Source organism: Manacus vitellinus, unplaced genomic scaffold (genome assembly GCF_001715985.3).
Source record: "Manacus vitellinus isolate BGI_N305 unplaced genomic scaffold, ASM171598v3 scaffold_87_pilon, whole genome shotgun sequence".
Classification (NCBI taxonomy): domain Eukaryota; kingdom Metazoa; phylum Chordata; class Aves; order Passeriformes; family Pipridae; genus Manacus; species Manacus vitellinus.
In genome coordinates, this window is record NW_021940854.1 from 704,282 (window position 1) to 731,853 (window position 27,572).

Here is a 27,572-nt window from a genome sequence, read left to right on the forward strand (position 1 = left end):
TAGGCCCTATGAGAAAAAGGGAAAGCTAAGGATGCTGGAGCAGAACAATGGATTTCTCTTTCTCTTTCATGCAAGGGATCATGGGAAACACAATTCAGCAACCACCTCAACTCATTGACTCCGCCAACATCCGCCAAGAGGAGGCCTTTGATGGCAGCAGTGACATTGCTGAGGATGGGGGCCGGACGCCGTACGAGCCGGCGCTGCAGCAAAGCTTCCAGTACCCCACGCCCACGGCCGAGGAGCTGCCCCCCATCACCAACGGGTACCCCCCGGCCATCGGCATGTACGAGCCCCAGGCCAAATACCAGACGTACGCTCAGTATCCCAACGGCTCGGCCAACGGCTTTGGGGCGGTCAGGAACTTCAGCCCCCCGGAGTATTACCAAATGGAGAACTCCAACGCGAGGCCGCACGAGGCTCTGGAGAAACCTTCCCCTCCCCAGCTGCCGCCTCCAGCCCCCCCCTCGGCTCCACAAGTGGGGATCCCAAAGAAGACTGGCTCACCAGAGATCAAACTCAAAATAACCAAAACTATCCAGAACGGCAGGGAATTGTTTGAGTCCTCCCTGTGCGGGGACCTGTTGAACGAAGTGCAGGCGAGGGAGTACGCTAAGGCGAAACACGAGGGGAGGAAAGAGAAAAGGAAAAAAAGTAGCAAGCACGACTCTTCCCGGTCGGAAGAGCGCAAGTCGCACAAAATTCCAAAATTAGAACCAGAGGAGCAAAATGTAAGTGGAATGCTAATTTCAGCCATCTGTACCCCTGGTAGTGCTGCTGGAGCCCGGCAGGGTTTGTCCTGGTTCTGGCTGGGCACACACTGAGTCCTGAGCTTTCCTTACTCCTCAGATCCTCGGGAGGAGGCTGCCAGGAGCTGTGTTTGTAGGACAGCACAATGTTGGTTAAAAGACTGCATATGAAAAATAAACGTTAGAAAAGGCTATATATTATTTTCTAAATATTATTCAATGATTTAGCATGGTTAGAGCTTGCTGTGCTCTGGCCAGTGTTGAAGATGGAGCTTTGGGAAAAGCACACGTGTTCCTAAAATTGCCTTTCAAAATAGTGCTGGATTATTCAGTGGAAAGTCAGGTTACTGGGGGATATTCAGCACTGTGACATTTAATTAATCTTTGAAAGATATTCTAAATATTGTGGTGTACAAGACCAAGAGCTGTGTAGCATAGGCAGACCTAGTAAAAATGAGTATTCTAAAACAGCAGGGGAATGAGAAGTACCAGCTGACTCAGCACACTTTGGGAAGATTCAGTATTGCTCTCTGTTCCTGTTTCTGTCAGGTTTTATACCATGTTGTCCACATCCAGGGGATGTACATCAGGTGGTGTTAACTGAGATTCCAGGAAGCAAAGACACGAGTTTACCTCCCTGGTCTCTCCTTCTTTTTCTTTCTGTTTCATAAGCTACTTCGGTACTTCTGTTTCCCTTTCTCTTGCTTGTTCCTGCCCGCTCTGTGGTGCTGGTTTCTGCCTCTCCCAGTTTGAAGGAGCGGGTGGCAGAGAGGCTGGAGAGTGCCTGGAATGGGGAAGTTGTTGTATCCAGCCAGGACAGAAATTGCCCAGCACAGGCTGGGCTGTGCTCTTACAGAACATAGCTGAGTTTCTTGTAAAAAGCCTTTGGTGCTTGTTGCTTTCGGGAGGTTTGGGAGGAGATCCTGTCCTGCAGGGATCAGGGCTCTGATCTGGTGGAGCGAGTCCTATGCTTGATGGAGTGATAGTGGTGGCAGTGTTTTCAATGGAAGATGGGCTGGTTTCACATCCACACCCTCACCAGGAGTATTTACAAGTTTATAACTGTTCCACCTTGCTCCTGGGAATTGGACTCTCCCAGACACCAGGTTGATGATGTGTCGAGATTTTGAGCATCTACTACGTTTGAGTATCATAGTTGACTAACGAAGCTCAGTAAGGTCTTAGTAAACATTATCATTCAAACTTGGAATGGACTGTCCACTTAAAATCTGAGCCATCCGTGGCTGCACTGGGACAGGAGTTTTTTGCTCTTGGAGGTGCTGTTGGAGCCCCTGTGAGGTGACTGGAAGAGCTGCTGTGTCCCACTGGCAGCTGCTGCCAGGAGGAACTTCCCAAGTGGCATCTCCCTCATGCTTGGGCTGTACTTGCTTTCTGGCCTCCCCTCCAGACTCTGTCACCCCACATCAGACTGTCCCCCTTATTACCAGGAAATCCTGTTCTCTCCTGAAGCTTCAGCTGTGCCTGTCCCTCTGTTTGGCTGCTGTTACCTGCTCATCACAAGAACGGAATCTTCTGTCTTTTCCAGCCTGCTGTCTTTCTCAGATTGAACTAAAACCTTTTCCCTCAGATTCCAAGTTCCTAGTCATTTGTGTCATTTGGTCTTGCTTTTGTCCTTCTCGTGGCTTCCATTTCCCTTTCCAAAGGTGGTGTTGCAATAAATGTTTCGTGGTACCCACCCCTGTCCCAGACGCAGAGTGCTGTGACAGGAACAGGGTTTTCTGCTGGTGGTTTTCGGTATGAGTTGGCTGGGGCAGTCTCAGGTCTGTCCTCCCACCAGTTTGCTTTCCACTGCATGACTTCATCTTCATGTAACTTTGTCATCTTTAGGGTAAATGGTGTTTTATGTGGGACTCGCCACGTTACTGTGGATATCCTCACATGTAGTTCTCAGGGGTTTTTTGAAGCTGTGTATTATTTTAGGTGGAGAGTTATTTGGATTTGCTGTCCCTGAGTGTATGTTCTTCTGTCACCTGTTACAGGAGAGCATTGTTGTATGCAGGTGTGATTGTAATGTAAATAGTGTAGGGGAAAACAGGTATTTTTTGATTGTGATGTTCCTGTGTTTTGAATTGGGCACAAGGAATCGCCATGGTCATGTTTTCTGGGTTCATGGTTGCCTTTCTCTCAGTGATTAATTTTTTTCTGCCTGGTTTCACTATTATCTTGTGTTGTTTTACTGTCCCCTTACCTTGTTTGTGTTTGTTTTCCTTTTTTCTCTTCGTTGTTACCCATTTCCTAGAGACCAAATGAGAGGCTTAGCACGCCCTCAGAGAGACCAAGAGAAGAAGCCGTGCTGGAGGAAGCCCCGGTTAGTACATGCACCAATTAACACTTTTGGAACTTACAGAATGTTACTATTTTTTGACTATTTATTCCACTGATCCCTTAAATTGTGTGATAAATCAGTTGCCATTTCTTTGGAACTTTTACTAATCGTTGGTGCATTAATGCATCTCTCGTTGTACTGGATTTATTGCTTCATTTTATCTCAAAAGCAACATTCTTAACCAATTTAGGAAGCAGAGATGTTTTTGGAGTAGTGGTGGGGGCTGCTCTTTTGTGTCTTGCTTTGTCAGTGCCTGTGTTGTGTAAATCCCAGCTGTGTGCAGCTCCTTTCTGTCATGAGTCTAAGAAATGTTTCTCTTGTGTTGGATTATGGAACCCCAGAGATACCTGAGAGAGCAACACCAGGTCCCAGTAGGTGCTGTGTGCATCTCTGAGTGCTCTGAGTCCCCTCCTGTGGATTAATCTGGTGTTTCCCTTGCAGGTCCAGCAGCTCTTGCCGTCCCTTCCAACACAAGCCCCCCATGACGTCAAGTTCCAGGTTGGCGATCTGGTTTGGTCCAAGGTGGGGACGTACCCGTGGTGGCCTTGCATGGTGTCCCGTGATCCCCAGCTTGACGTGCATACCAAAATTAATACAAGAGGTAAGGGAGGAAGGTCTCTGCTGTAGTGTGTCCTGTGTCTGTAGCTGCTCCTGTGTTAAAAGTATCTTTGCACTGCCCTTGCGGGGTTAGTTCTGTGCATGCTGAACAGGTCAGTCCTGACGTGCCCAGAACTAGCATCTGGTAAATCACCTCTGCAGAGGAGCCTCTGCACACTGGGCTTGTGCACGGGTGCTTCTGCTTTTCTCAAGTCAGTGAGAGAGTGTTCAGTGAGGGCAGGGTTTGCTGATCTTCCACCTTAAACTGTTCTGGATCCAACCCCGTTGGATTTCTGCACTTCAGCCAGGTACTTCGACCAGCAGGAGTGGAGCTGCGGGGGGGAGAAAAGCTCAAGCTGAACAAGCAGAGCAGTGTTGACACAAGTGCTGACGGGTGTTTTCCCTTTCAGGTGCCCGGGAATACCACGTCCAGTTCTTCAGCAACCAGCCGGAGCGGGCCTGGGTGCACGAGAAGCGCGTCCGGGAGTACCAGGGGCACAAACAGTACGAGCAGCTACTGGCTGAGGCTGCCAAGCAAGCCAGCAACCACTCCGAGAAGCAGAAGGTATGGGGGGCACTGGCTGTGGGGAGTCCTGTGTCATCTGCAGCTCTGGAACTCTGCAGTGCTTTGCCCTGGGAAGGGCTGGCTGACTATCACTGCCAGGAGTGTTTCTCACAAAGATCATGGAAATGTTTCCATACTCTTATGACTTTCATGTGAAAAGGCTGAGAGCTGAACCTGCTTTGTTGGCTCCTCGTGGAGCATTGGAGATAATCTTACATCCATATTAGCATTTTAAATAGAAACAGGGCCTTATGTGTTCATTATTAGCCTGTTCTTTGGAAAATACATTTTAAGGACATTATTCCAACCCCTAATACCAGCAGATATGTTCCTTTCCCATTGTTGTATTGGAAAGGAAGTGTTAGCTATAGGAATTACTTACTGTGTAGATGAACTGCTTCAGTCAGTATTTATGCTGATCAAAATATTGATGTGGAAAGAAAAGAGTGTTTATGGAAAAATAAGGAGGATTGAAAAAGTGGCTAAGTTAGGATGAATTCTGTCTCATAATGGAATTATAGATTGAATACTGCCCATACCTGGCTTTAGTGAAGTCGTAACTCAGGGCAGACACTTAATTGTGATGGTCTTATGATCCAGCTTGAGTGTCTGCTTGTACTCTGAGCAGGGAATTCAGTGTCCATCTGTCAAAAAATACCCCATGAATGGAGAGCTAACTTCAATCTGCTGCCTGGCAGTTGTAAAGACCCTCAGGATTGCATTTGAAGTGCTGTAGTGGCAAAAGTCTTCAGTGTAATCAACCGTTTGTCCTTGTCCCTTAAGATCCGCAAGCCCAGGCCGCAGAGGGAGCGAGCTCAGTGGGACATTGGCATTGCCCATGCTGAGAAGGCACTGAAGATGACCCGGGAGGAGAGGATAGAACAGTACACCTTCATTTACATAGACCAAGAGCCAGAGGAGGCTTTGGCCAAGGCCAAAAAGACTGCTGCCTCCAAAGCGGAGGCCAAGAAGAACCGGCGGCCGAAGCCGGCGCTGAACACGCAGCCGGAACACGCCAACGTGGTGGCAGGATCGTCCCCTTCCAGCGCCGAGGCACGGAGACAGGGCCAGAGGAGGCAGTCCAGTGTGGAGGAGGAGGAGGCACCTCCCGTGAAAATCGCTTGGAAAACAGCTGCTGCCAGGAAATCCCTCCCAGCTTCAATAACCATGCACAACCTGGACCTGCAGAAATGTAACATGTCTCCGGTTGTTAAAATTGAACAGGTTTTTGCCCTTCAGAATGCTGCTGGGGATGGAAAACTCATCGATCAGTTTGTTTATTCCACCAAGGTACGTGGTTGGTGTGGTGACCCTCTTTCGTTCCTGAATTATCCCGAGCCTGCCTTACTGGGGAGCTGGAACTGTGTCCACCAAGCTTTCACCATCCATGTTCCTTTCAGTGGAGAGATTAAATCTAACAGCTGTGACAGCTGAACCTTTCAGTGCACTGAACCCTGCTTTCAGTGCACCTCTGGCAGTAACTGCTTTGCTGGTGGCAGAGCAGCTCCTTACAGATGGTCACAGTTTTGTTTGCAACACCCAGAAATTATTAAAGCTGTTTCACTCCAGCTTCCTAGTTGAAATAATCCAGAAATTCTCTGGAAGTCTTAAAATCAATGGTTTTGTGGGAAACAGATAAGATGACAAAACTGTTAATAATGTACTAAAAAGTGATAACTACATTCTGTGTAACAGACTTTTAAATTGAGTTCTGCCTCTGAGCTTCCTTCAGGTGCACAGCAGCTTCCCACAGTCAGTGTAAGGAAAAGGCTTAGGACTATTTCTCTGCCTCCTTCTTCTGCCTCTCTACCTGGAGAGTGTTTATTTCATCCTAAGCCCTATAGAGAAGGTAATGTTTAGAAAAGTCACTGGAATTTTTTTTTCCTTGTGTGTAAGGGGAGATCGAGAGGGGTGGAAAGTTCTGCAGGGAGGTGACTCCGTAGTAGATTTATCCTGTGTATGTGTTGGGTTGGAGAGCATTGATTGTTTCTGTTCTGAGATTCAAGGGCAGATCTATTACCTGGTAGCAACACACAGGGGAAGATAACCTTTTCCTTTTTTTTCTTTTCAAGGGAGTTGGTAACAAAACAGAAATAAGCGTCAAAGGACAAGAGAAACTTAATTCTTCATCGGCTCAGAGGAGTGAAAAAGCAGCAGTGCAAAATGCATCCTCTCCTGAGACAACTTCTGGGTCAGCAGGTAGGGAAACTGCGGAGTGCTGGTCTGAACCTGAGCCCTCAGCCTTGAAATTCAGCATTTTCTCCTCACTTAAAAATGATTATTAATGTCTTTCTGTTTACACAGTAGTTGTAACAGGCATGGCTAATGGCACAGGCGGTGAGCCCAGCACACACAGCACGGCTGTGGGGTGGGATTGGTGGTTTGGCCTCTGAACTTTGTGTCTGCAACTTACAGTCTGAGTCAACACACTCGAGGATGGATGTCCTGTGCAGAGCTGATGGCAAGCTGGTTTAGAAGACAACACAGTGGATGTGTGTTAGCAGGGTACTGCCATGGCTCGTGGCACCAAATGTAAAGTACAAGAGCTGGGATCAAAGGAAGAGACTGGGGAAGTGGCACAGTTCAGTAGGGAATGGCTGATTCAGGATGGGGCTCCCTAGGCTTTGTTGTTGAGTTCCTGCGTGGCCTGTTCAAGGACAGGGATTTTTTTAAAACTGCTTCAACTAACTCCATCAGCCAAATGAGGCAGTGCTTGTCCTCTGAAGGCATCTCAGGGGCCCCATCGTAAAGCACTGAGTTTTGAAGTATCAGCTCCGAGGGAGAAGAACCACTGAAGCAAGTAATGGAACTTGGGCCTGAAAAAGGAAAGCCTGGAATGAGCTATTTGAATCTCATAATGTTGCCAGGTGTCACTTCTGCTTTAACTATCCGTCTGTTTGGTTATTCCTCCCTTTCCAAACATGAAATAAATGAGATCTGGAGTCAGAAACCTCAGTGGTTTGTGTCCATGAGTCCTCTGCAAACACCCTGCAGGTCCTGTCTGTGTGTAGTTTTTAGGCAGGGCTCTTTGACAGGCACTGGTTTGTGGACTGTTTGGGGCTGAGTACTCCAGATTTCCTGGGTGACTGGAGTTTCCCCTGCTGTCGTTGACAGTGGTGGTTCTTTCCAGCTGTAGTTGCTCTGGCTGCTTGAATTGCCTTGCAGCAGGAGAGGCCATCACTGTTCTGCTTCTCTCTCTTGGCATCTAAAAGCTTCACCTTCCCAAAGGCTCCTCAGACACAGGGGGTGAGAATTCTGAGCCTCTCCTTTTTCATTTTCTTAGGATTTTTGGATACCTGACACTCCACCTGCTAACACCCTGTAAGTGCCTGAGCTTTCCTGCAGTGCACACTCCAAACAGTCACTCTCAAAGCCATTTCCAAAGTCCAGTTATTGGTCCCCTCTCGTGGAACATGACTGCCAAGTCCTTTTTTCAAATGTGAGCTCACTGGAACTTCAGAATCCCGTTGTGGTAAAGTATTTCCCAGACTGACTCTGGGAGTCCTTATTGATAGCCTTCAGTTAGATGCACAGAATTCCACAGTGCTGGGAAAATAGTTCTGTTGCTTGAAATCTGCTGCTGGGAGAGCAGCCCTGAGCACCCCCAGTGCCTCTGGCCTGCACAGACACCGAACTAGATTTATCTGTAGCAAGGCAGAGGGCTGGTCCAACATCTGTCCTGAAACTCTGGATCAAAACAGGAGCATTGTGGAACTGATGACTGGATCCTTGGAGAGCGGGAAGAGGAGGAAGTGCCCATTGCACTGATCAGTGTTGCTGTCAGCCAACATCAGATGTGCTGGTTCTGGAGTTCTCGGGTCCAGGGCTTGATCTTAATTCCTTTGCTGCAGTGAGGTGGCAAAGGCAGAAAATCCCTTCTTGATTACATGAACTGTTTGGTTGCACCTGCTCGAGTTTACCTGAAGCTGCTTCAGGGGATTTTGACCACACACTGAGGTGCCAGAAGATGTTTCCCAGCTCTGGTGTGGAGACCCACTGCAGCTGTGGGAGTCCCTGAAGGGATAGGGCTCATTGGAACCAGAAGTTACATGTGGGCAAACAGGAAGGGTGTTGACCTGAGTCATTAATTTCTAAATTATTAATAGCTAATTGCTATTATTAATTAGTTAGTATGCTTTAAAAGTTTTTTCCTTTGAAGAAAAACAATTTATCCCCTCAGAAATACAATTATTGTAACACAATAACTTTTCCAGCTGGATAGTTTAGTTACTGCCCTGCTCCGGAGCCATGCAGCTGTGAGAAAAATGCTCAACCCATGCATCAAGAGCAATTTTCATTCTTTTCTCTGGAGTCCTTTGCAAGGCTTTCTTTTAGTCTGGTTCAAGCCTGCCTAGCTCTCTAGATACTTTATCTCCTGACAAGACCAGGCAGGTTTACAGCTCCTTACAGCTCTGGCGCAGCTGATTCCTGCTCCCAAGAGTTTCCAGTTTTGCTTGGAAGAATACGGAGTATTTCACAGCTGTGTCTTCTTTAGGAGAACCTCCCCCCCAAACATAAACCCAAGAATAATGCTTCCCAACAGCTCACTGGCAATCCTCAGGTGCCAGTTTTCTCTCAGCTCCAGGTGTGTGCTTGTTCCAACAGCTGCCCGTGGTGTTGAGTGTTGTGTGTGTGGTTCTTGATGTGTCCTTTCTGAAGGTGCTGGAGCACAAAGAGTTAGCTGCCAAAAACCCAGCAGCTCCTGCTTCCATACCACAGCAATCTTCATTAATCTGAGTTTGTTCTCTCTGGTAACGTGTTAAAAAACTCATTTTTCACGTTCGTTAACGACAATAACATGTCGTGGTCACTGCTTCTGTTTGTACTGAGCTTTTCTTTGCCTCAGAGCCTTCAGGTGAACGTTGAGGTCTGGTGTGGCTGCAGGTGTTGCAGTGGGGGGCTGGCTGTAGTTCCTGTGTGACAGAGGCTGTTGCCCCACAGAGGGGGCACAGAACTGGCATTTTGGGGAAAAACTTGAAGCTGTGCTTTGCTTCTGAAATTTCTAGTTTGTTTTCACTGAAGGAGTTGGTTGTGGCTACCTTCCCAAAACGCCAAAGATGGACTGCTTGGTTCAAAATTAACCAAGTGAAGACTGGGCCTGAGAGGTGTGTTGTGGAAATCTGTTTGCCCTAAGCTGGATTCCAGCTTTTTGTCCCGCTCTGTTACTGGTGTCTGTTTTCTGAAGCTGATCTGTCTCTGGAATCAGAATGTGTGTCTGCAGCCACAGCACCAGCTGGCCAACAGCTTGGAACTGAATTTAAAAATAAAACATTCAAAAGAGGACAAAGTCTTGGTTTCATTCCTTTACCTGTTGATTTGGTGTTGCACACTTGCTGTACCTCAGAAATACAAGGAATCATGTAATGGAAACCTTTTTTACCTTCTTCAGGTTCTGTAGAAAAGAAGCAACAGAGAAGATCGATTCGAACCCGCTCAGAGTCTGAGAAATCCACCGAAGTTGTGCCAAAGAAGAAGATCAAAAAGGAGCAGGTTGGCTTCCTCCATGTAGAGAGTTAAAATATATTGTATTCATAAATGTTGTGGCTTATATTGGTGCCTTTTTATTTTTCTCCATTTTTCCCCATCGGGTTTCGGTTTGGACTATCCTCCATGAAATCCCCCTGTCAATGCCATTGCTGTGACTCTGCTACTGGCATCCTCTCAGTATCAGTCAGGCTATGGAAGTGGGAACGCAATGATGGATGACTCCTAACGAACCTGCCATGTTTCCTTTGAGATTTCTGTTCTGAGCAAAATGGGTTTGTTTCAGTGATTTCTCTTGGATGGAATTTCCACCAGGTTCCTTCCTTTGGCTCTTGATTTAGCTGCTGGTTTGTGTTGAGGTTTTGTTTTTCAAATGAAGTTAGAGTGACTAATCTGACCACTTCTGAAAATGGACTTTAAGAATGATTTTATAGATGAATAGTCAGACTTTCATGTTGGCAGACATCAGCAAAACAGATCTGGATACACCTTTTCTTCCTGAAATAGCTCTAACGTGTACAGGGCATTCCTTTAATCTGGATATCAGACAGACAAATGTTGTTGCTTTAAAAAAGAAAATGATAAAAAATTCTGCATGGAAGTGAGTAGGAGAGTGCAGTGGATGGACAGAAATATTAAAACCTGAATACACTTTTTAACAAGTTTGTCAAAGTTGTTGGTTCTTCTCCTTACATGGTCGATTTTCCCTCTTCAAGGGGCTCTCTGCCTGAAAGCTGAGAATTTTATATGAATGTTTCATAGTTTAGCTTCTCCCAGTGAGAATTTTTAAAGAGGGACAGTCAGGATGAAGATTTATATGGGAAGGGGAAAAATGTTTTTATCTCTTTAATTTATTCTTGGCCCCTTGCGCTTTGTTTTGCACTTCCTTCACTTCAGAGACTGAAAGTGAACCCAACTGCTTTTTTTTCCCCCCGCTGTTTTCCCTTTGATGCCTCAGCATTCCTGCACTGGTGTGCAGCAAAGGAGTGAGTGCTCCAGCTCGAGACAGTTTCTTGCTGAAACTTTAAAGCAACTTAAACGTTGGGTGTGAGACACCTGACGTAGTCCCTGGAGCTTCTTGGCACGAGGGGTTGCAGCCTCCCCCTTTCAAAGGAGTTATTTTATGTTTGTAAATGTTTCTTAATTTAACAAAGGTATAAGAACCAACAAGATGAACTTCATGGATCCCAGGTAGCTTCGTGTGCTTCTCTGACCTGGCTAACTCAGTCTGTGGACATTAATTAAAGTGCTTTTCTCAGGAGAAGTATCTGACTAAAGTGAAACCCAGGGGCACTGTAATGCGCAAAACTTTGAATGTATTAAGTTATATTTAAGAGAAAATAATTTTACTAACTTCTTACAATTATGCAACAATATTTGTTACCCAAACTCAAGTTTTCTTGCAACTGATTCCCCAATTAGTCTGCAACAACTTGGTATAAAATTATAACTGGAACGAGTACAATTAATGGGAAAAACAAAATGTTGATGCTACTGTTACAGTGACTAGTGGAGAAATAAAAGTGATTGTTTAGATTTTATATTTGTATTACAAAATGTATCCTATACAAATCCTTCTATTGTATGTTTTTACCTATTGTACAACAAAATAAAATATTTTTTAAAAAAATTATAGAATAATCCTTAAATATTTACTAAATGTGTTTCTCCATGCATATGTAACCGCATTGCAAAGAAATAACTTGTAATTCTTAACCTTAAAAACAGGACTTAGGCAACAGCTTTCTTCTATAATTGTTATCCAGTCACCAAATTCCCACGTCTTCCATGTATGTTGGCAGAACAGTTCCTAACCTTCTCCGTAGGGTCGAGGGCTGGAAGTGCTTTTGCGAGATTGTAAACCTGTCCAGTTGTGTGTCGAAGTGTTTGTGCCCTCGAGTTCCAGCTGTGTAGAGCCCTGCACCCGGCCGGGCCCGTGCAGCGCTCTAGACAGGGAGGAAGGGCTGCAGGAGCTCCAGGGAGAGCTGGTGGGAGCGGCCCTGCACTGTCCCGGTGCCAGCCGTGCAGGGGGCCGTGTGCTCACAGCCGGGGGGAACAGAGCACCAGGCTTGGCTGCCCCAAGGCCCCGCTCCTGCCTGCTGGCCACGGATACAGCGTTCCTGTCACCCTCGTGCCCAAAGGGAGAGAGCGAAAGGACCTGGCCAGGGACCTGTGGCTGCCGGGGCTCCGGGCACCGGCCTAGGCAGGAGGGAATCCAGCGGGACGCGGAGGCTCGGGCTGAGGAGGGGATGGCAGCTCCCACCCCCCGAATTCTAACCCCTTGAACTGACCTGTTTGCTTTTTGCTCCTAGGGAGAAACGTTCCTCCAGTTTTAACTGTGGATTTTCCTATTCAAACAGGTTGAAACGGTCCCACTGGCAGCAGTGAAGACGGGATTGCAGAAAGGTGAGTTGCAGGCAACTCATCACCCTTGGGCAGAGGCTTTGTTCTGTGTCAGCTGCACTGTTGGTGCTCTGTAGGGCTGAGCATTGGGGTGCTGAGCTCGGCTTCTCTGGTGAGGGGGTGTTTGGGGTTCTGTTGCTGGTGCTTGTGCATTGCTGGGGGAGGGATGGTGTCTGTTCATGTGCTGTAAGCACCCAAATCCTTCTGGACATTTCTTAGAAGTCTTTGCTTAGCCAAAGTTGAAGATGGATGATGAAGAGGAAATCACCTGAGGATTTATGCTCTTTTAGAGACAATTTAGCAGCTTCCTCCACTGTGTCAGCATGTTCAGAAGTTTGTCAAAAACTCTGCCTAAGGTGGTTCTCAGTTAATGAACTTTTCAGGGAGAATTAAATTAGTAACAAAATTGCAAACTGAAAATTAAGGCAAATAATGCATTCCAGGCTCTCATCTTTCTTATTCCTTTGTTATTTTTAAGCAAAAAGTTGAGAACATATATTAAAACTAATTTCAGCGTGTTGTGTTAAGGTGCCAGCGAGATTTCAGACTCCTGTAAGCCCTTGAAGAAGAGGAGTCGTGCCTCCACAGACATGGAGCTGACCAGCTCTGCCTACAGGGACACGTCTGACTCTGATTCCAGGGGACTCAATGATTTACAGGTAAAGATGTGTTTGTTCTCACAGGGTCCTGATTAAGCTGTCAGTGTATAACAGGCTCTTCAGTTAATTAACCCTGAATATGTGAATACGTCTCTACAGATTTTGTGTCTTTTATTGTCTGAAAGCATAAAGCCAGGTCTGTTTCCTACTCCTTTGCCTGGCAAAGCATTGGTTTAGTTCATGGTTTGAGATTCTTTGGGAATTGTGAGACTCTGCTGTGTCTGGTATAAATCCTAGGGGGGTCTGGAAAAGTAAGAGAGCTCTTCGGGGTGTTTTGCTTGTACGGGTGAGATGTATCAAGAAGGCAGCACTTGTATCACCCCGGAGAAGTTCAGCACTTTTCCAGGACCTCTGTGTCTCTTGACGTATCAGATGGTCCTCTTAGGCACAGTGACAGAGATATTTTTCCCAGTGTGGTTGTCCTTTGGAAGTGTCTGGTTTGAGTGCCGTGGGCTTTCCCTCTTTGTAGGGCAGTTTTGGGAAGCGCTCGGACAGCCCGTCAGCCACTGCCGACGCCGATGCCTCGGATGTGCAGTCAGTGGACTCCAGCTTATCCAGGAGAGGGACTGGCACAAGTAAAAAAGACACTGTTTGTCAGGTAACTGGTGGTACTGGGAAGTGATGGATAGTAAATATGTGTTCCCCCTTTTCTGTTTTCGTATTACGCTGCTTTGTTTTAACTGCGTCTTCTAACCATGTCTCTCAGATAAAATATCCAGGATTTTAGGATTTATGCTCTGGAAATTATTCATATGAAGTGATCATGAAATTATTCCTAAGCCGTCCTGCATGCCAGGAAGCTCAGAAGCTGGAAAGTGGTGTCTAATCCAGACCTGCAGCATCTGTAGAAAAAATAGATACCATTTTCTGCTCCATTTGAAGATTTTACGTGGTCATTCAGGATAGGGCAGAGCGAGGATTTTCCAAGAGAAAATCCTGGAATCTTCTGGCCAGTTTCCTTGTCAGTAGTAAAGAGCAAGAGCAGCTTGTTCCCTGAAAAAATGAAGGAGTGTGGGTGGATGCTGTAGTGCCTGTTCCCAGGGCAAGGTGCAGGGAGTGCTGGGATCGTCCTCAGCCCAGAGACTTCTCGTAGCTCTGGAGCGCTTTCCAGCCCGTTCCTGTTGTTAACACCTGGCAGCCATTGGCACTTCAGGGTGTCAGGTACCCCGTTCTGAGCTCTCTGCCCGTTCCAGATCTGCGAGAGCTACGGCGAGTCGCTGCTGGCCTGCGAGGGCGAGTGCTGCAGCGTGTTCCACCTGGAGTGCCTCGGCCTGAAGGCTGTGCCCGAGGAGAAGTTCATCTGCGCCGAGTGTAAGAACGGTGAGTGTGTTCCAGTGCCTGGAAAACTGGGAGGGATTTCCATCTTTGCTCAGGAGCTGCGTTCTGGTCAGAGCAGGGTGGTGTGTTCCAAGGGTTTGGGAGTAAGTTTGGGTTGTGCCAGTACTTTTTTAACCTCTGAGGCCAGGTTCTCATTTTCTGCTTAGCAAGTACCTCGTAAGAAAAAAAGTAATAAACCGCTTAGGGTTTTACTTGGAATAGGAGACTTTAGTGTGAGCAGCAACTCCATGGTTACTGTGGATCACCGTGTGCCCGTTGGGAGGGAAGGAGCCTGTGTTGCTCACACCAGTGTAACTCCATTGGCTTCAGAATTTTTTTTACAATACAGTACCTCAAAGAGTTGGCCATTATAGTTGTGCTCCCTTATTCCATCCTCTCCAAGGAGAACACACGTGCTTTTCCTGCAAGCTCCCTGGCAAGGATGTGAAGCGCTGCTCCGTCAGCACCTGCGGGAAGTTCTACCACGAGTCCTGTGTCCGCAAGTTTGCCACGGCCCTGTTCGAGTCCCGGGGGTTTCGGTGCCCACAGCACTGCTGCACTGCCTGCTCCATGGACAAGGACATGCACAAAGCCAGCAAAGGTGAGGGCAGCTGCTCCGAGCAGGGAGGAGGCTCAGCTGTGTCACCATAATAACAGTCGATCCAATTCCACGCTCTAACACAGCGAGGAACAAAGGTTTCCTCCTCAATGAGTTCACTGAGATCTCTCTGGGTGGGAAGCAGCTGGCAGCCCAAGACTGCTGTGGAGTGTCCCTGGATCCACGCTCTTGTCAGCTGGTGCTGCTGGGTTTAAAGGAAGCCAAGGGTTTGTAGTGCGAGGCCAAGGAATGTTGGTTTTTAGAGACAGTTTGTAGTGGCCTTCAGAACAATTATTTTTCGAGGAAAAAATCCTTTTAGGAATGAGCGAAAGTATTTAAACAAAACAAATGGACTCTAGAATGATGAAAGTTTTTCTTAACAATTTTAAAGTGAAAGTTAAGAGTTAATAGCGAAACTAATTAAAAAAAAAACCAACCAAACGATGTAACTGTTTCTTTTTACCCCAGTACTGGAATAGACCCAGCCTTGCCTCTGCCTGTGGGGAATTCTGCCCTGTCCTGACCTGGTCCTGGGTGGGACTGGAGGCCCTGGCTCTGGGACTGGGCCTGCAGCTCCCGGGCTGCAGTGGCTCCGTGCCCCGGTGACTCTCTGTGTTCTGTCCCAGGTCGCATGGCGAGGTGTTTGCGGTGCCCCGTGGCCTATCACTCGGGAGACGGCTGCATCGCCGCCGGGAGCTTGTTTGTGTCATCCCACATCCTCATCTGTAGTAACCATTCCAAAAGGACTCACTCCTCATCAGCTGTAAATGTAGGCTTTTGTTTCGTTTGTGCAAGAGGTGAGACGCTCGGTTTTTCCCTGCTTTATGGTTCTGTTGTCACTTGTGCAGTTCAGTGATAAAAATTTAAGTGTTTTTTCACGAGGAACTCCTCCCTTAGGGTCACTGGGGCTAAATGCTACCTGGGATTTTTTATTTTATTTAATTTCATTTTGTTTGGGTCAACAGTTCTCATGAGATTCCACTTGCTGTCCATAACATTTGAAAGTCAGAAGCAGTGACAGGCACTTGGGCTGACTTGTTTTGCCTGTAGGGAAAAGTGAATCCCAATTCCTCAATTCCAACCATTGCACACTGAGAATGGCTGCTGGGTTATTAATCACTGTATTAAGCAGAAGGGGATTCTTTCACCACTCACAAACTTAAAACTGTTTAAAATTTTAAGGCTAAAAGGTAGGATTTACTCATGAACTAGAAAAATTCATTTTAATTTATAACTGCCATCACATTTGAGAACTTTGAAAGAAAACCTTTAGCAGTACTGTATGAGCAGGTTTCATGCTGGGCTTTCCTGTATGCCAAAGTTCTCTTTTTTTTTTGTCCTTTTACTTTTTTCCTTTTTTTCCCCACTTGCTCTTCAGTCACCAGGGTTCTGCCAGAGCACAGCTTAAAAAAATGTTGGTGCATCAGTTGCTTTGGTCTCAAAATTCAAAATTACTGATATCCTTAGGTGTTGAAATAATGCTAATATGTACCTTCTACCAAGCTACATGGAAAGAAGTTGCTTTTTTTCCTAGAGCCAGAGGAGAAACAGTAAAAACAGTTTCTGTGGGAGGTAGAGCAGTTCCATAATATTTTCAGCCCTTTGGTTTTATGTTTTTCTCTTGGTTGTCTGGAGTCAGGCTGGTTCCAGGATCAGATAAGTTTTCTATGGACCTTCCTGGTTTGAATGTCAGATTAGGGATGTCTCATCCTCAGTGTTTTGTTCTCTGCCACTTTCAAACCATCGTTCAGCTGTGGTATCAAACACATCTCATGATACCAGGGAGCTAAATCCATTCCTTTGAGTCCTTTGTTAACCTGTGGGCTGCCAATCCAGGTGCCTGAAGCTGACCCAAGATCCAAATATCCTGGAAGACCCTCCTTAGAGGTTCCCCTCCTGAGCCCTGGCAGATGGAATTCCCTGGCCTGTGTGTTCCCTGAGCCTTATGAGAACTTGAACAGCTACAAACCACTGCTGCTACCTGAATCCTCTGTGTCTTACAGCAACTCTCTACTTGTTCTTCCAGAACATTCTTGTGCGGTTTCTTTCCACTAGGCCAAACTGGAATGAGGAGCCAGAGTGCTGAGAACAGCACCTGGGGCAGGAGCACTGAGCACTTGCTCAGAAAGGAACAGGGAACTCAATGCTTTAGAGATCCTTGGGCATCTCTTGTGTGAGAGCGGGGATTTAATTAGTGTTAGTTGCTATCAGAACCAGGGACTTTGGATTTAGGTGCAGTTACTGAAGTGAGGAATGTAGATGTGAGACAATCTATAAAATATGGAAACTTGCTTATGGTGAAGTACTATCCACCCTCCCGTGGTGCCCTCCGTTAAGCACGTCACAGTTCATGATGGCATGTGTAGGTCGTCCTTGTTTTAGGAATCCTCTTGAGGATGTGTGTCCAGGTGGGCTGACACTGTTCTCCTTACAGCACTATTTTAGCCACCCTGTTCCAAGAGCTTCTTTACAGCCCTCAGCTGTGTGTCCCCCAGGGAAAGAACCGGGGGCTCTCTCGGTAGCTCATCTTTCCTGCTTCTTTGGGGCTCAGTTGCTCTGCTCTTCCCGTGAGTTTCTGGCCAAACGCTTCTGCTCTGTAGCTCTGGGCTCTCACCTGGGCTCTTTGGAGCAACAGGAGAATCTCTTCTTGGTGGAGAAGGACAGAAATGCACAGGCCTGGCTTGGAATGGGGCACGCAGGGAACACCGTGCTGGACTGCTCTGGAGCAGCCCTGGTGGGCAGGGTCAGGAAGCTTCACCACCACGGGCTAGGACAGAACCTCCCTCTGTGCTTCCCCCTTGGTGCCTTGCAGAACACTGACCCCCCTCGTTGTTTTCCAGCACAGCTACAGAGGCAAAACCCCTCTACAGCCGAGATCTCAGGGGCAGGTTTGTAGCGAGGGATGGAGAATTCTCTTACCCGAAGTCTGAGTGTTCTGTTTGCAGCCCCAGCTCCGAGCTCGATCCTGCTGCGCTGACTGTCACCCCCAGCTCTGCAGAGGGGCTTCCTTTTGCCTTGTGGGAGGGAGAGGGGAGCCCACAGATCCAACTGGTGCCTTTCTTGTGCTTTTCTATAGATGCACAATTGAGGGGTTAAAGCACAACTGAAATTCAACTTAGAAGCACCTTGTTCAGCACAAGACTTTCCAGTCGAGTCTCTCCAACACAACCTCTTTGTTAGCAAAGAAACTTTCTGTCAGACTTTCCGTTTTCTTCATTTTATCCTTTTTTTCGTTCCCACATACGCATTAGAGGTGGTCATTGGGTTTATTTGATTTTTCCTCCATGGAATCATGGGTAGTTTCATTGCAACTCATCTCTTTCTGTTTGTTTCGTATAGGGCTGGTAGTGCAGGACCATTCAGACCCCCTGTTCAGTTCCTATGCCTATAAGTCCCACTACCTACTGAATGAGTCAAATCGTGCTGAGTTGATGAAATTACCTATGATTCCTCCTCCTTCGTCAGCTTCCAAAAAGAAATGTGAGAAAGGTAACCAAAATAGTTTCTTTCTCTTTAATTTACTTTTGCTTTTTCTATTTTTTCTCTCTAAATCAACGGAGAAATGTCTGCTTGTCCCCACACTGACTGCTTTCAGTGACCTTCACTCATGGTTATTGTGAACCTGTGTTCATGTTGGCAATTTTTTTTTAATTCATTTTTTTTTTTAATTACAAAAGGGCTTAAAATAATTGCTGTCACTAAATTCTCGCTGGAAGAGGTTCAGTCACCCTGTATGTGGCCTGGCCTGTTCCAGCTTCAGGGAGCTGGTGTTTGCTTTTGCACAGCAATGTGAAGAGGAGGCAAATGGATCTCGATACTGTTGCAGTTCAGTGTTTCCCTGGATGATGTAAAACCACTTCTTAAATTGATTTGAGGTGTGGAAGGAGAGGGGGGATGTGCTGGTTCGGGTCTTGTGCAGAGCCTGAGAGAAGAGAGGACATTTGGGGCTGGACAAGGGAGGGTGCTGTGTCCATCCAGAGGGAAAAGGCAGCGAGGTTTGACCTGTGTGTGTCCCCTCTAGTCCCTGGGCCTTGTGTCCCACCTCCACCACCCAAATTCCCCACAGAAATTTGATTCCCTGAGAGTGTTCACAGCCAGTGCCCCATTCCCCAGCCCAAGGCAGGTTGTTCTGAGCATCTCTAGAGCGATGGCTTCCAGTAGTCCTGTAATTCCTGAGAACAAGAATTATTTTGAGCCCTGTGCTTAGCTTGAGCCATATCTGCCTAATGCATCCCGAGAGCAATGTTGGGTTTTTTCTTGCTCAGCACTGACAGTTTTGTGTTTGATTTGTTTGATTTTTTGCATCTCTTGACATTTTCCCATCTCGGATAATGTTTCAGTAATTTGTCTGTACTTCCTCTGAAATTACATTTGCAAAAAAACACTTCAAAAATTTCATTGTGGGTTTGGGGAGCTCTGGAGACTCCTTATGGCTGGATTTTACTGGTTTTAGCAGAGGAAATACAGTGTTGGTCATGCAACTGGATTGTTTAAGGAATGCTCATTGTGACATGCAACGATCAATCAATGCAACAATATTTTGGGAAGTCTATAGGTGGACAAGATTTTCTGATAAAGGTTTGAAAGTGACTATTCACACCTCTTTTGATATTGTGATTGAAAATTGCTTTGAATACTCTCAAGTCTCTCCCAGATTTTCCATGTAGACACAAAAACTTGTTGATTTTTAAATATACATATATCTATAAAAATGTATATAGATATATTTATATACCTACATATATAAAATATTATAATATATGTAATGTATCGAGTCATATTGTATGAGTTACTTTGCTGAGGGTGGCTTAGAGATGTGCTGTGGCTCTCCACACCTAATACAGCTGCCAAAATGTGAGACAGGCAAAACAACTTTTGCCCAAATAAGTGTAAACCTCAGAAATTCACATGAATCTCCACACTGAGGTTCCCTCTGTGCACCAGGAATTTTGGGATGGGGACAACTCATGTGTGTCTCATTGTGCTTTATGTACTGGGCTCATCCTGGTAAACCTCTTCTTGTGGAATAAACACACTTTTATTACAATTCTTTTTCCTGTCCTTGCTGCAGAAAAGCATTGATCAACCTATAGGCTGTGGGGTTGGTACTCACTAATGATTGCTGGGGATTCGGTCACAACAATGTTGATTGAAAAAGGATTCCTTAAAAACGTGGGGGGGTTCTCGTTGTTTTGGCCACCAGCAAGGGAATCAAAGCTGGCAGCACTGCTCTCAGCTGCAGTGCTTCCCTCAGGGATGGTGCTCCTCCTGCCAGTCACCTCGTGTTGAAATCCTCAGCTGCTTTTTTGTGTGTCTGATGCACTTAAGAGTCACGACTTGCCCTTAGATGAAGCACTGCGGTCCTTTTTTTAACCAACATTGTTAAGTTTGACTCGATCCCTCTCTTTTGCCATTTTTCTGTGGGGCAGTGGGAATGTAGAGCGGATGATTTAAAGTGAGTGTCGATTGCTGTGCACCGGGGGAGCAAATCCTGACTTCTACAAACCAAGCAGGGCTTCTTTGTTTCAAGGTGGCAAACTGTTGTGCTGTGAGTCCTGCCCAGCTTCCTTCCACCCCGAGTGTCTCAGCATAGAAATGCCTGAGGGATGCTGGAATTGCAATGACTGTAAAGCTGGGAAGAAGCTGCGGTACAAGCAGATCGTTTGGGTCAAGCTTGGGAATTACAGGCAAGTTCACCAAGGGGGTTTTAATGCTGTGGGGGTTTAATGTACTCTGGAATCGCAGGAAATGAAGCAGCTCAGTTGTTGTGAACAGGTACTGGAAATACAGTAATTCATCTGCTGTGTGTCAGACATGGATGTCACCCTTGAAATGCGATTCTCCTGCTGTTCCCAGGCAGGGATGGACACGGGACTGCACTTCCCTTTGCTCTGCAGAGTGTGATCACGACACAGAACACCAGGGGCTGGCTTGGAGTCCTTGCTGGTGTTTGCTTTGCTCACCTGCAGCAATGCAGGTGTTTACAGGGCGTCCTAGAAACCCACTCTCAGGCCACGGATGCTTTTCCAAAATTTGGAACAGGAACTTTGCTTGTGTTTTTGCATGGAGCTTCCCAGGTGTTGCCAGAGGGAGCCGTGGCTGCGTGAGGAAGGAGTTCATTTCCTTATGAAAGGAAAACTGACTTTTACTTCTCAGTCCCATTAGGGAAGGTGGGAAGCTCTGGTTCGGGGAACTTATACTGTTCTTTTTTCTCCTCCTCTGCAGGTGGTGGCCAGCAGAGATCTGCAATCCCAGGTCTGTGCCTCTCAACATACAGGGCCTCAAACATGATATCGGGGACTTCCCAGTATTTTTCTTTGGTTCACATGACTACTATTGGGTACACCAGGGCAGAGTTTTCCCTTATGTTGAAGGAGATAAAAGCTTTGCTGAGGGGCAAACTAGTATTAACAAGACCTTCAAGAAAGGTAAAATCAAACAAAGTTTATAGTGGTTTATGACAAAAATTCCACGTGTTTGTGTCTCCATCACCACTTAACCTGCATGGGATTATTATGTGACTAGTGTTCTGTGTTCACGTGAAATCCAAGCATTGTGTCGATCCCTTGACTGCAGATAAAAATGTGTTTCTTTAAGTGCCTACTCATTGTGTGTTGTTGTGGGCCAGTTCAGTTCTTCCACAAACTGGGAAATGTTAAGATGGAGCTTGGGCTCTGCTGCATGGGATCATTGTTCAGTATCTCGGTACCTGCTGAAAGTACCTGATGATAGATTCATGATAAAGAGCAATAACTCATTTTTAGCTTGTCTTTTTGTTAATACAGTTCTATTCCTAGCATTAAAAAAAAAAAAAAATCTAAATAGATACATGTACATGTTTGATTAGCAGCAGCTGGGGCTAATTGCTCTCTGTTCTGAACTCCCTGCACAGCACTTGAAGAAGCAGCAAAGCGCTTCCAGGAGCTGAAAGCACAAAGAGAAAGCAAAGAGGCATTGGAAATTGAAAGGAATTCAAGGAAACCTCCGCCCTATAAACACATTAAAGTGAGTTGGCTTCTTTCTTTTCTATTTTTAACCTATGTATGAGTAAGTTGACCTATGCATGAGTAAGTATGCCCAGAGAAGTTTTGGCTACCCCATCCCTGGCAGTGTCTAAGGCCAAGTTGGGCAGGGCTTGAAGCAACCTGGGCTAGTGGAAGGTGTCCCTGCCCATGGCAGGAGGTTGGAATGGGATGAACTTTAAGGTCCCTTCCAACCCAAACCATTCTATGATTCCACGATTCTGAGTTAAACCAGTGCTTGCAGCAATTGAAGCTTAAAGAAATTCACACAGATCGTTTTGCTGTTCTTTTCACCAATACTTTGTTCTGTCTTACAGTGCCATTAAAACACAGGATGGAATCATTATTTTCTTACCTCCTCATGTCAGTTGTTGACTCTTTGTTCCTTGTGCATTGTCTTCACCCTCTGTTCTTCTCCTCCTTTGTTCCCCAGTCCAACAAGGTGATAGGGAAGGTTCAGATCCAGGTGGCCGACCTGTCGGAGATCCCCCGGTGTAACTGCAAGCCCTCGGACGAGAACCCGTGTGGGCTGGAGTCGGAGTGCCTGAACAGGATGCTGCAGTACGAGTGCCACCCCCAGGTGTGCCCGGCCGGGGAGCGCTGCCAGAACCAGTGCTTCACCAAGAGGCTCTACCCCGACGCCGAGATCATCAAAACCGAGCGCCGCGGCTGGGGCCTCAGGACCAAAAGGAGCATTAAAAAGGTACAGTGACCCAGCACAAAGGCTGTCACAGCCATCTCAGGGTGGAGCTGGGTGAAAACATGGCGTTCTGCACCTCCAGCGAGTGCACTGTGAGTGTTTTAACCTTTTAGCCTGGCTGCACCCAGGGCTCGACATTGACTCCTTGTGTCATGGTGTCAGTCACGTCCCAGCTCTTCTGAGTTCCCTCAGAACACCTGTTGGCTTGTAGGGCTACTTTTAAATGTGAATTTTAGCCATTCATTTTATGAAACTTACGATTTTTTAAATCTGTGTTTCGTGAAAATGAAAGTGAAGTATGTAATGAAAATAATTATTGTTACAGTTTCCGTTCCTGAGGAGTCCGTTAATATTGTCACATTGTCCTTTTTAAAGGAAAACAGGAAAGTTGTAAGGATTTTAGGGAACTGATGACTGTCTTGTCAGTGAGTGCAGGAACAGGCTTGGGCTCTGCTGCCTTTTATTCTGAGGGGGTTTATTGCTTGGACAGCAAGTACCTGGTGCACATATTCCAGTTGTGCCTATGAGACCATTAAAGTGTAACACTTTTTGTGATGATTAGAGTGGGTTTTATAGGAAATACTTTCCTCGTGAGTAGGGTGCATGGGTTTCTTATGTTTGTTCTCCTTCCCTCTGCAGGGTGAATTTGTGAATGAGTATGTTGGGGAGCTCATTGACGAGGAGGAGTGCCGGCTGCGGATCAAACGTGCCCACGAGAACAGCGTCACCAATTTTTATATGTTAACTGTGACCAAGGTGAGTATTATTTATTGTTCCTTATAAACTGTCACTGGTCAGCAGGAAACCTTGTTTCCTTTGTAAGTACTGAACACATCTTTGTCTTTTTCCTTGAAGGACCGAATAATAGATGCTGGCCCAAAGGGGAACTACTCCCGTTTTATGAACCATAGTTGTAACCCAAACTGTGAAACACAGAAGTGGACAGTGAATGGTGACATTAGAGTTGGACTGTTTGCTCTTTGTGACATTCCTGCAGGTAAAAGGATGGCACTGTTTGTCATGTTTGCTTTTGTCTTGCGATGGCCAAGTTCCTCACTTGGAATCATGTTCTTTTTCTTTAAAGTTACTTAATACCAGAGGCGTGTTTAGGAACTTTGTCATTCGTCGGAGTGGAGACAATATTTAGGTTCCAGTTTTAGCAGGGGTCTGAGGGTTACAAACACTGATAAATTGTCACTGTCACAGGCCTGTTGCTCCTCAGTGTCCGTGGGGGTGAATTGGCTTTCTCTGACTTGCAGGAATGGAGTTAACGTTCAATTACAACCTGGATTGCCTGGGCAATGGCAGGACCGAGTGCCACTGCGGAGCAGAGAACTGCAGCGGCTTCCTGGGAGTGCGTCCCAAGGTACCTGGATGAACAGGGAAGCTTCTCCCAAATCTGGAAACTTCCTAGGGCAAAGAGAGGGGGTTGATTTATTTAACTCTTTAACCTATGTAGTACTTTCCACCCTTGGAAGTCCCTAAGGATTTTACAGTGTGCCCTGCAGTGCTGTTGTGTCTGGGGGGAAGTTGTTAATTTACCAGACTGTTAATTCAGAAACATCTGGATGGGCACTTCTGGCTTTACAGCTTAACAACTTTTTTGAGTGGATCTAATTTAAGCAGAATTCATGCAAATAATAACCCAAAGTAGATTTTAATGCCAGGGGTTTCTAAGTGACCGTGTGCTGTGATTTTGTCCTTGTTAGACAGCGTTTGCAACGGCAAATGAAGAGAAGGTGAAGAATGCAAAGTTAAAGCAGAAGAAACGGAAAATAAAAACAGAACAGAAGCAGATGCACGAAGACAACTGTTTCCAGTGTGGAGATGGGGGAGAGCTGGTCATGTGTGATAAGAAGGACTGTCCCAAAGCGTACCACCTCCTATGCCTTAACCTGACTCAACCACCTTTTGGTAAGAGCAGTTGTGTGGCTCTTGTTCCTCTTTTCCTGTTTGAGCTGAAATTCAGTGTTTATTTACATGAAGGCCAGCATATTTGCTTTTGCAATACCACTCACTTGTAGCAGTACAGCAGGTGACTGTTTCTAAATAGAACTGATGGGCAGAGGCTTTGTCATGCTTTCTGATGTTGTTCTTGTTGCATCTCTTTCTTGGATCCAGTTTCCTCCTCTTACTTTGACTGGAACACAAGCATCATCTTGGTGTCCCAGGGTGACCAAGCACAAATCAAATGACAGTTCAAACACTCACAAAGCCAACATAACTAAAGCTTCCTTTGGAGGTACCCTCTGAGCAGGGCAGTGTCCAGAGCAATGAGAGATGCTCACAAATCAGGAAAATGTATAAAACAAACTCCATCTTGCAAGGATATTTGGTGCCTTGGTGTCAGAGGGGGTAGTTCTTACTGTTTTAAGCTCTGGTTATGCATGCAGCAGTGTTTTGTGCCAAGAGAGGCCTAAAAAATGCAAAATAAACTGTGTCTAGTCAGATTCTTGTCAGTGAGAAGAAGTAGCAGCCACCTTAAGAGCTGATTTTTCTTTGCGTTCATCTGAGCAATTCCAACATGGAGTGAGGGTTAAAGGCCGGTGTTGTCCCCAAAATGCACTAATTCCAGCTTCATGTCTCTCTCTCCTCCCATCCCCAGGAAAGTGGGAATGTCCATGGCATCAGTGCGACGTCTGTAGCAATCCTGCTGTTTCCTTCTGTGAGTTTTGCCCCCACTCCTTCTGTAAGGATCACGAGAAGGGAGCCCTGGTGCCGTCGGCGCTGGACGGCCGCCTCTGCTGCTCCGCACACGACCCCAAATCTCCTGTGGCACCCGAGTACTGGAGCAAGATCAAGTGCAAATTGGAAGCACAGAATGCTGTGGAAGAGGCAAAGGAGTGAATTTGGTTAAAGACAAACGTGGGAGGGGAGAAGAGGGGCAACAGGCGACGAACTCGGAGAGACTGCGATGCCACGCTCAGTCTGTCCTCGGAGCCGTCGTGTGTGAGCTGGGACGGGACCATTGACCTGAGCGAGCAGAACCAGGCAGTGGTGTTTGGGTTTTATTGTTTGGTCTTTCTTTTACCCTTGAATGTGCTACAGCAGCTCTTACTGTTGGAAACCAGGAACGTCTTGGCCTTCGAAGAAAACCGTAGACCTTTTGACAGTGAAAAGAATATTCTGTTTAAAATAATGTTCTTTGAGTGTAGAAAGAAAAGCATAGCAACATATTTATTTATTTAATTTTGAAAGGGTGTTGAAGATCTGGCTTTGATCAGTCAATGTGTCTTTGAAAACAAAACAGAGAAGCCAATGTAACTTTTGTGTCTAGTTTATGGAAAGAGCAAAGTTTCCCCCCTCTGTAACGCTGAGATGCCAAACAGACAGGTGTGGGTGTCAGACCAGGTGACTCTGAAATGCCTCTGTTCCAGTACTTATTGTTAAAGGCATTGGAGAAGGTAGGTTGTCTCTCGTATTAAGTTATGAATATTATTGTGAAGCTTTTCCTGTGAGAAATCAGGTGTGTGACTTCTTGGAAGTGCTTGTAACACAAGGCCTGGCAGTGTTTAAGGAGGGAAGTGGTGGTTCCTTGCTCCAGAGCTGCAATGGGTGTTTGCAGATAGGTGAAAATTCAGAGTTCAGTTGCACAGTGGTCGTTTCTTTCTTTATCCCACCCAGTTTGGGAACCATTCCCAGGCAGGAGAGGCTCCCAGTCTCAGAGCTGGTTAGTCCCGCTGGTGAGTTTGTCATCTGCCACTGGTACTGAGTGTGATTCTTCAGTGCTGCCTTCTCAGGCTCCCCGTGGCTTCAGGGAAGACTTGGGCACATAAGGGACCCGACCCATGTGCGTGTTGGTTTTGATTGAACGTTTAGGTTTTATTTTTTTTTGCTGAGAGGAATTTTCTAACTTTAATCTTCGTTGTTAGTGGAGCTGAGGAACATCTCAGCACTTCCTTGATGAACAGGGTATTTTGTGTCTGGGTAATGGGCCGTATCCAGCAGCCAGCTGGGGCCTCAGGAGATGGTTCTGTCTTGGATTTCCTCTGTTAAGCAGAGACAGACTCCTTCAGCGAGGCTTTGGAAGTGGCTTAGGTCGGTTCCTGCTCCAGATTTTCTTTAGAAAACCTATTTTCCTCCATTTGTTTGTGCAAGGAGCCATGGGACACTGGTGTCCCCAGGCTGGAGTTAGTTTTGGTGACCCTCTTCCCCCAGCCCATGATCTCACCACGCACTGTGTGTCACCCCTGCCCTGGTGCAGCCAGTGCTTCTGACTTGTGTGCTGATAAAAGCTGTTCCCTGCCAGCCTTTGCTTGTGGGTATTGAAAATAATCAAGTGTTGCTGGCATCTGGCTGAATTCAGCCTTGGAATTAAGAACCTTGCCTCTGGAAAACTGCTTACACAAACCTGCGGGAACATGGGGAATTCTCAGATCGAGGAAATGGGCTGAAAAAGTCCATGTGGGATTTAGAACACGCCTTGCCTCTGCCCAGTGTCCTTCTCATCCTCAAATTTATGTACAGGGGAAAGTTTTTTATTTTTTGTGTGTGTGTGCAATTGTAGAATGACAGGATACACTACAGTCCCTGAGCAGCTGCTGTGCCACGGGCTCAGCTCTGACACCCTTGGGAGGCAGAACCTGTGGGTGTCTGGGGCAGCCCTGGGGCAGCAGCTGCTGGGACCTCTAAAGCACTTCATGCCCTGGGCTGTGCTCTGGTGAGGGTCTGACACTAACCCTGCTGGAAAGCAGTGCTGGATTTTGGTATTTTTTACAAAAAAGGATTTTATTTTTCTGAGCATTTTGTGTGAGAAATGTCTCTTTTTAAGCTCCTTGCTGAGGATGTTTAACCTTCTCAGAAATTCCAAACACTGCTCTTGCTACAGCATTCGTGGGGCCTGAGGTGTTCCCTTTATATGATTTACTAGGCTTGATAAAGTTCAGTGGTTTTCTCCTGGGAAGTCAGAGCATTCTGATGTTGCAGGTATCAGCGATACATTATATATATATTATATCTAAAATATATATAATATACATATGATATATTGTTAATATCACCCTGCCATGTGAGGGCACCAACCTGCTCCCTTCATTCTGTGTCCATGGTGACTTGCTGAGCAGAAGGAAGTGGTGTGGCAGCACCAGGACACCTCGGGAGTGTTGAACAGGACCATCAGTGCCCAGCTTGG

The 27,572-nt window shown here is 46.4% G+C and overlaps 2 protein-coding genes across 4 annotated transcripts in view; both read left to right on the top strand.

Moving 5' to 3' along the window:
• Positions 1-27,113, top strand: NSD3 (nuclear receptor binding SET domain protein 3). Of its 3 annotated transcripts, XM_029965011.1 has the most exons (23): positions 1-731; positions 3,010-3,078; positions 3,538-3,697; positions 4,104-4,258; positions 5,042-5,548; positions 6,331-6,457; positions 9,648-9,748; positions 12,103-12,148; positions 12,674-12,804; positions 13,274-13,402; positions 13,998-14,124; positions 14,525-14,722; positions 15,346-15,516; positions 18,059-18,208; positions 20,250-20,406; positions 20,945-21,147; positions 21,612-21,724; positions 22,175-22,444; positions 23,081-23,197; positions 23,297-23,438; positions 23,701-23,807; positions 24,151-24,355; positions 25,047-27,113. In XM_029965011.1, exons 1-23 carry the CDS (start codon positions 48-50, stop codon positions 25,286-25,288), a joined length of 4,311 nt encoding a protein of 1,436 aa, XP_029820871.1. In that variant the 5' UTR covers positions 1-47; the 3' UTR covers positions 25,289-27,113. The 3 variants fall into 3 exon arrangements, with proteins under 3 accessions (XP_029820871.1, XP_029820872.1, XP_029820873.1); XM_029965012.1 differs by lacking the exon at positions 18,059-18,208; XM_029965013.1 differs by lacking the exons at positions 22,175-22,444; positions 23,081-23,197; positions 23,297-23,438; ... (1 more) ...; positions 24,151-24,355; positions 25,047-27,113 and having other exon boundaries at positions 20,945-20,974; positions 21,612-21,708.
• PLPP5 (phospholipid phosphatase 5) overlaps positions 25,776-27,572 on the top strand; it is an 8,912-nt gene continuing 7,115 nt past the window's right edge. The window contains exon 1 of the mRNA XM_008929918.3: positions 25,776-25,845. The gene's annotated coding sequence lies outside the window, so the exon portion shown is untranslated. The remainder of the gene's footprint in view (positions 25,846-27,572) is intronic.

Bases quoted from the DNA above. Each gene is read 5' to 3' on its own strand.
- NSD3 (XM_029965011.1), top strand. From the start codon at position 48: ATGGATTTCTCTTTCTCTTTCATGCAAGGGATCATGGGAAACACAATT. The intron at 732-3,009 runs GTAAGTGGAATG...CCCATTTCCTAG, and splicing joins TAGAACCAGAGGAGCAAAAT to AGACCAAATGAGAGGCTTAG. The intron at 21,148-21,611 runs GTAAAATCAAAC...CTCCCTGCACAG, and splicing joins TAACAAGACCTTCAAGAAAG to CACTTGAAGAAGCAGCAAAG.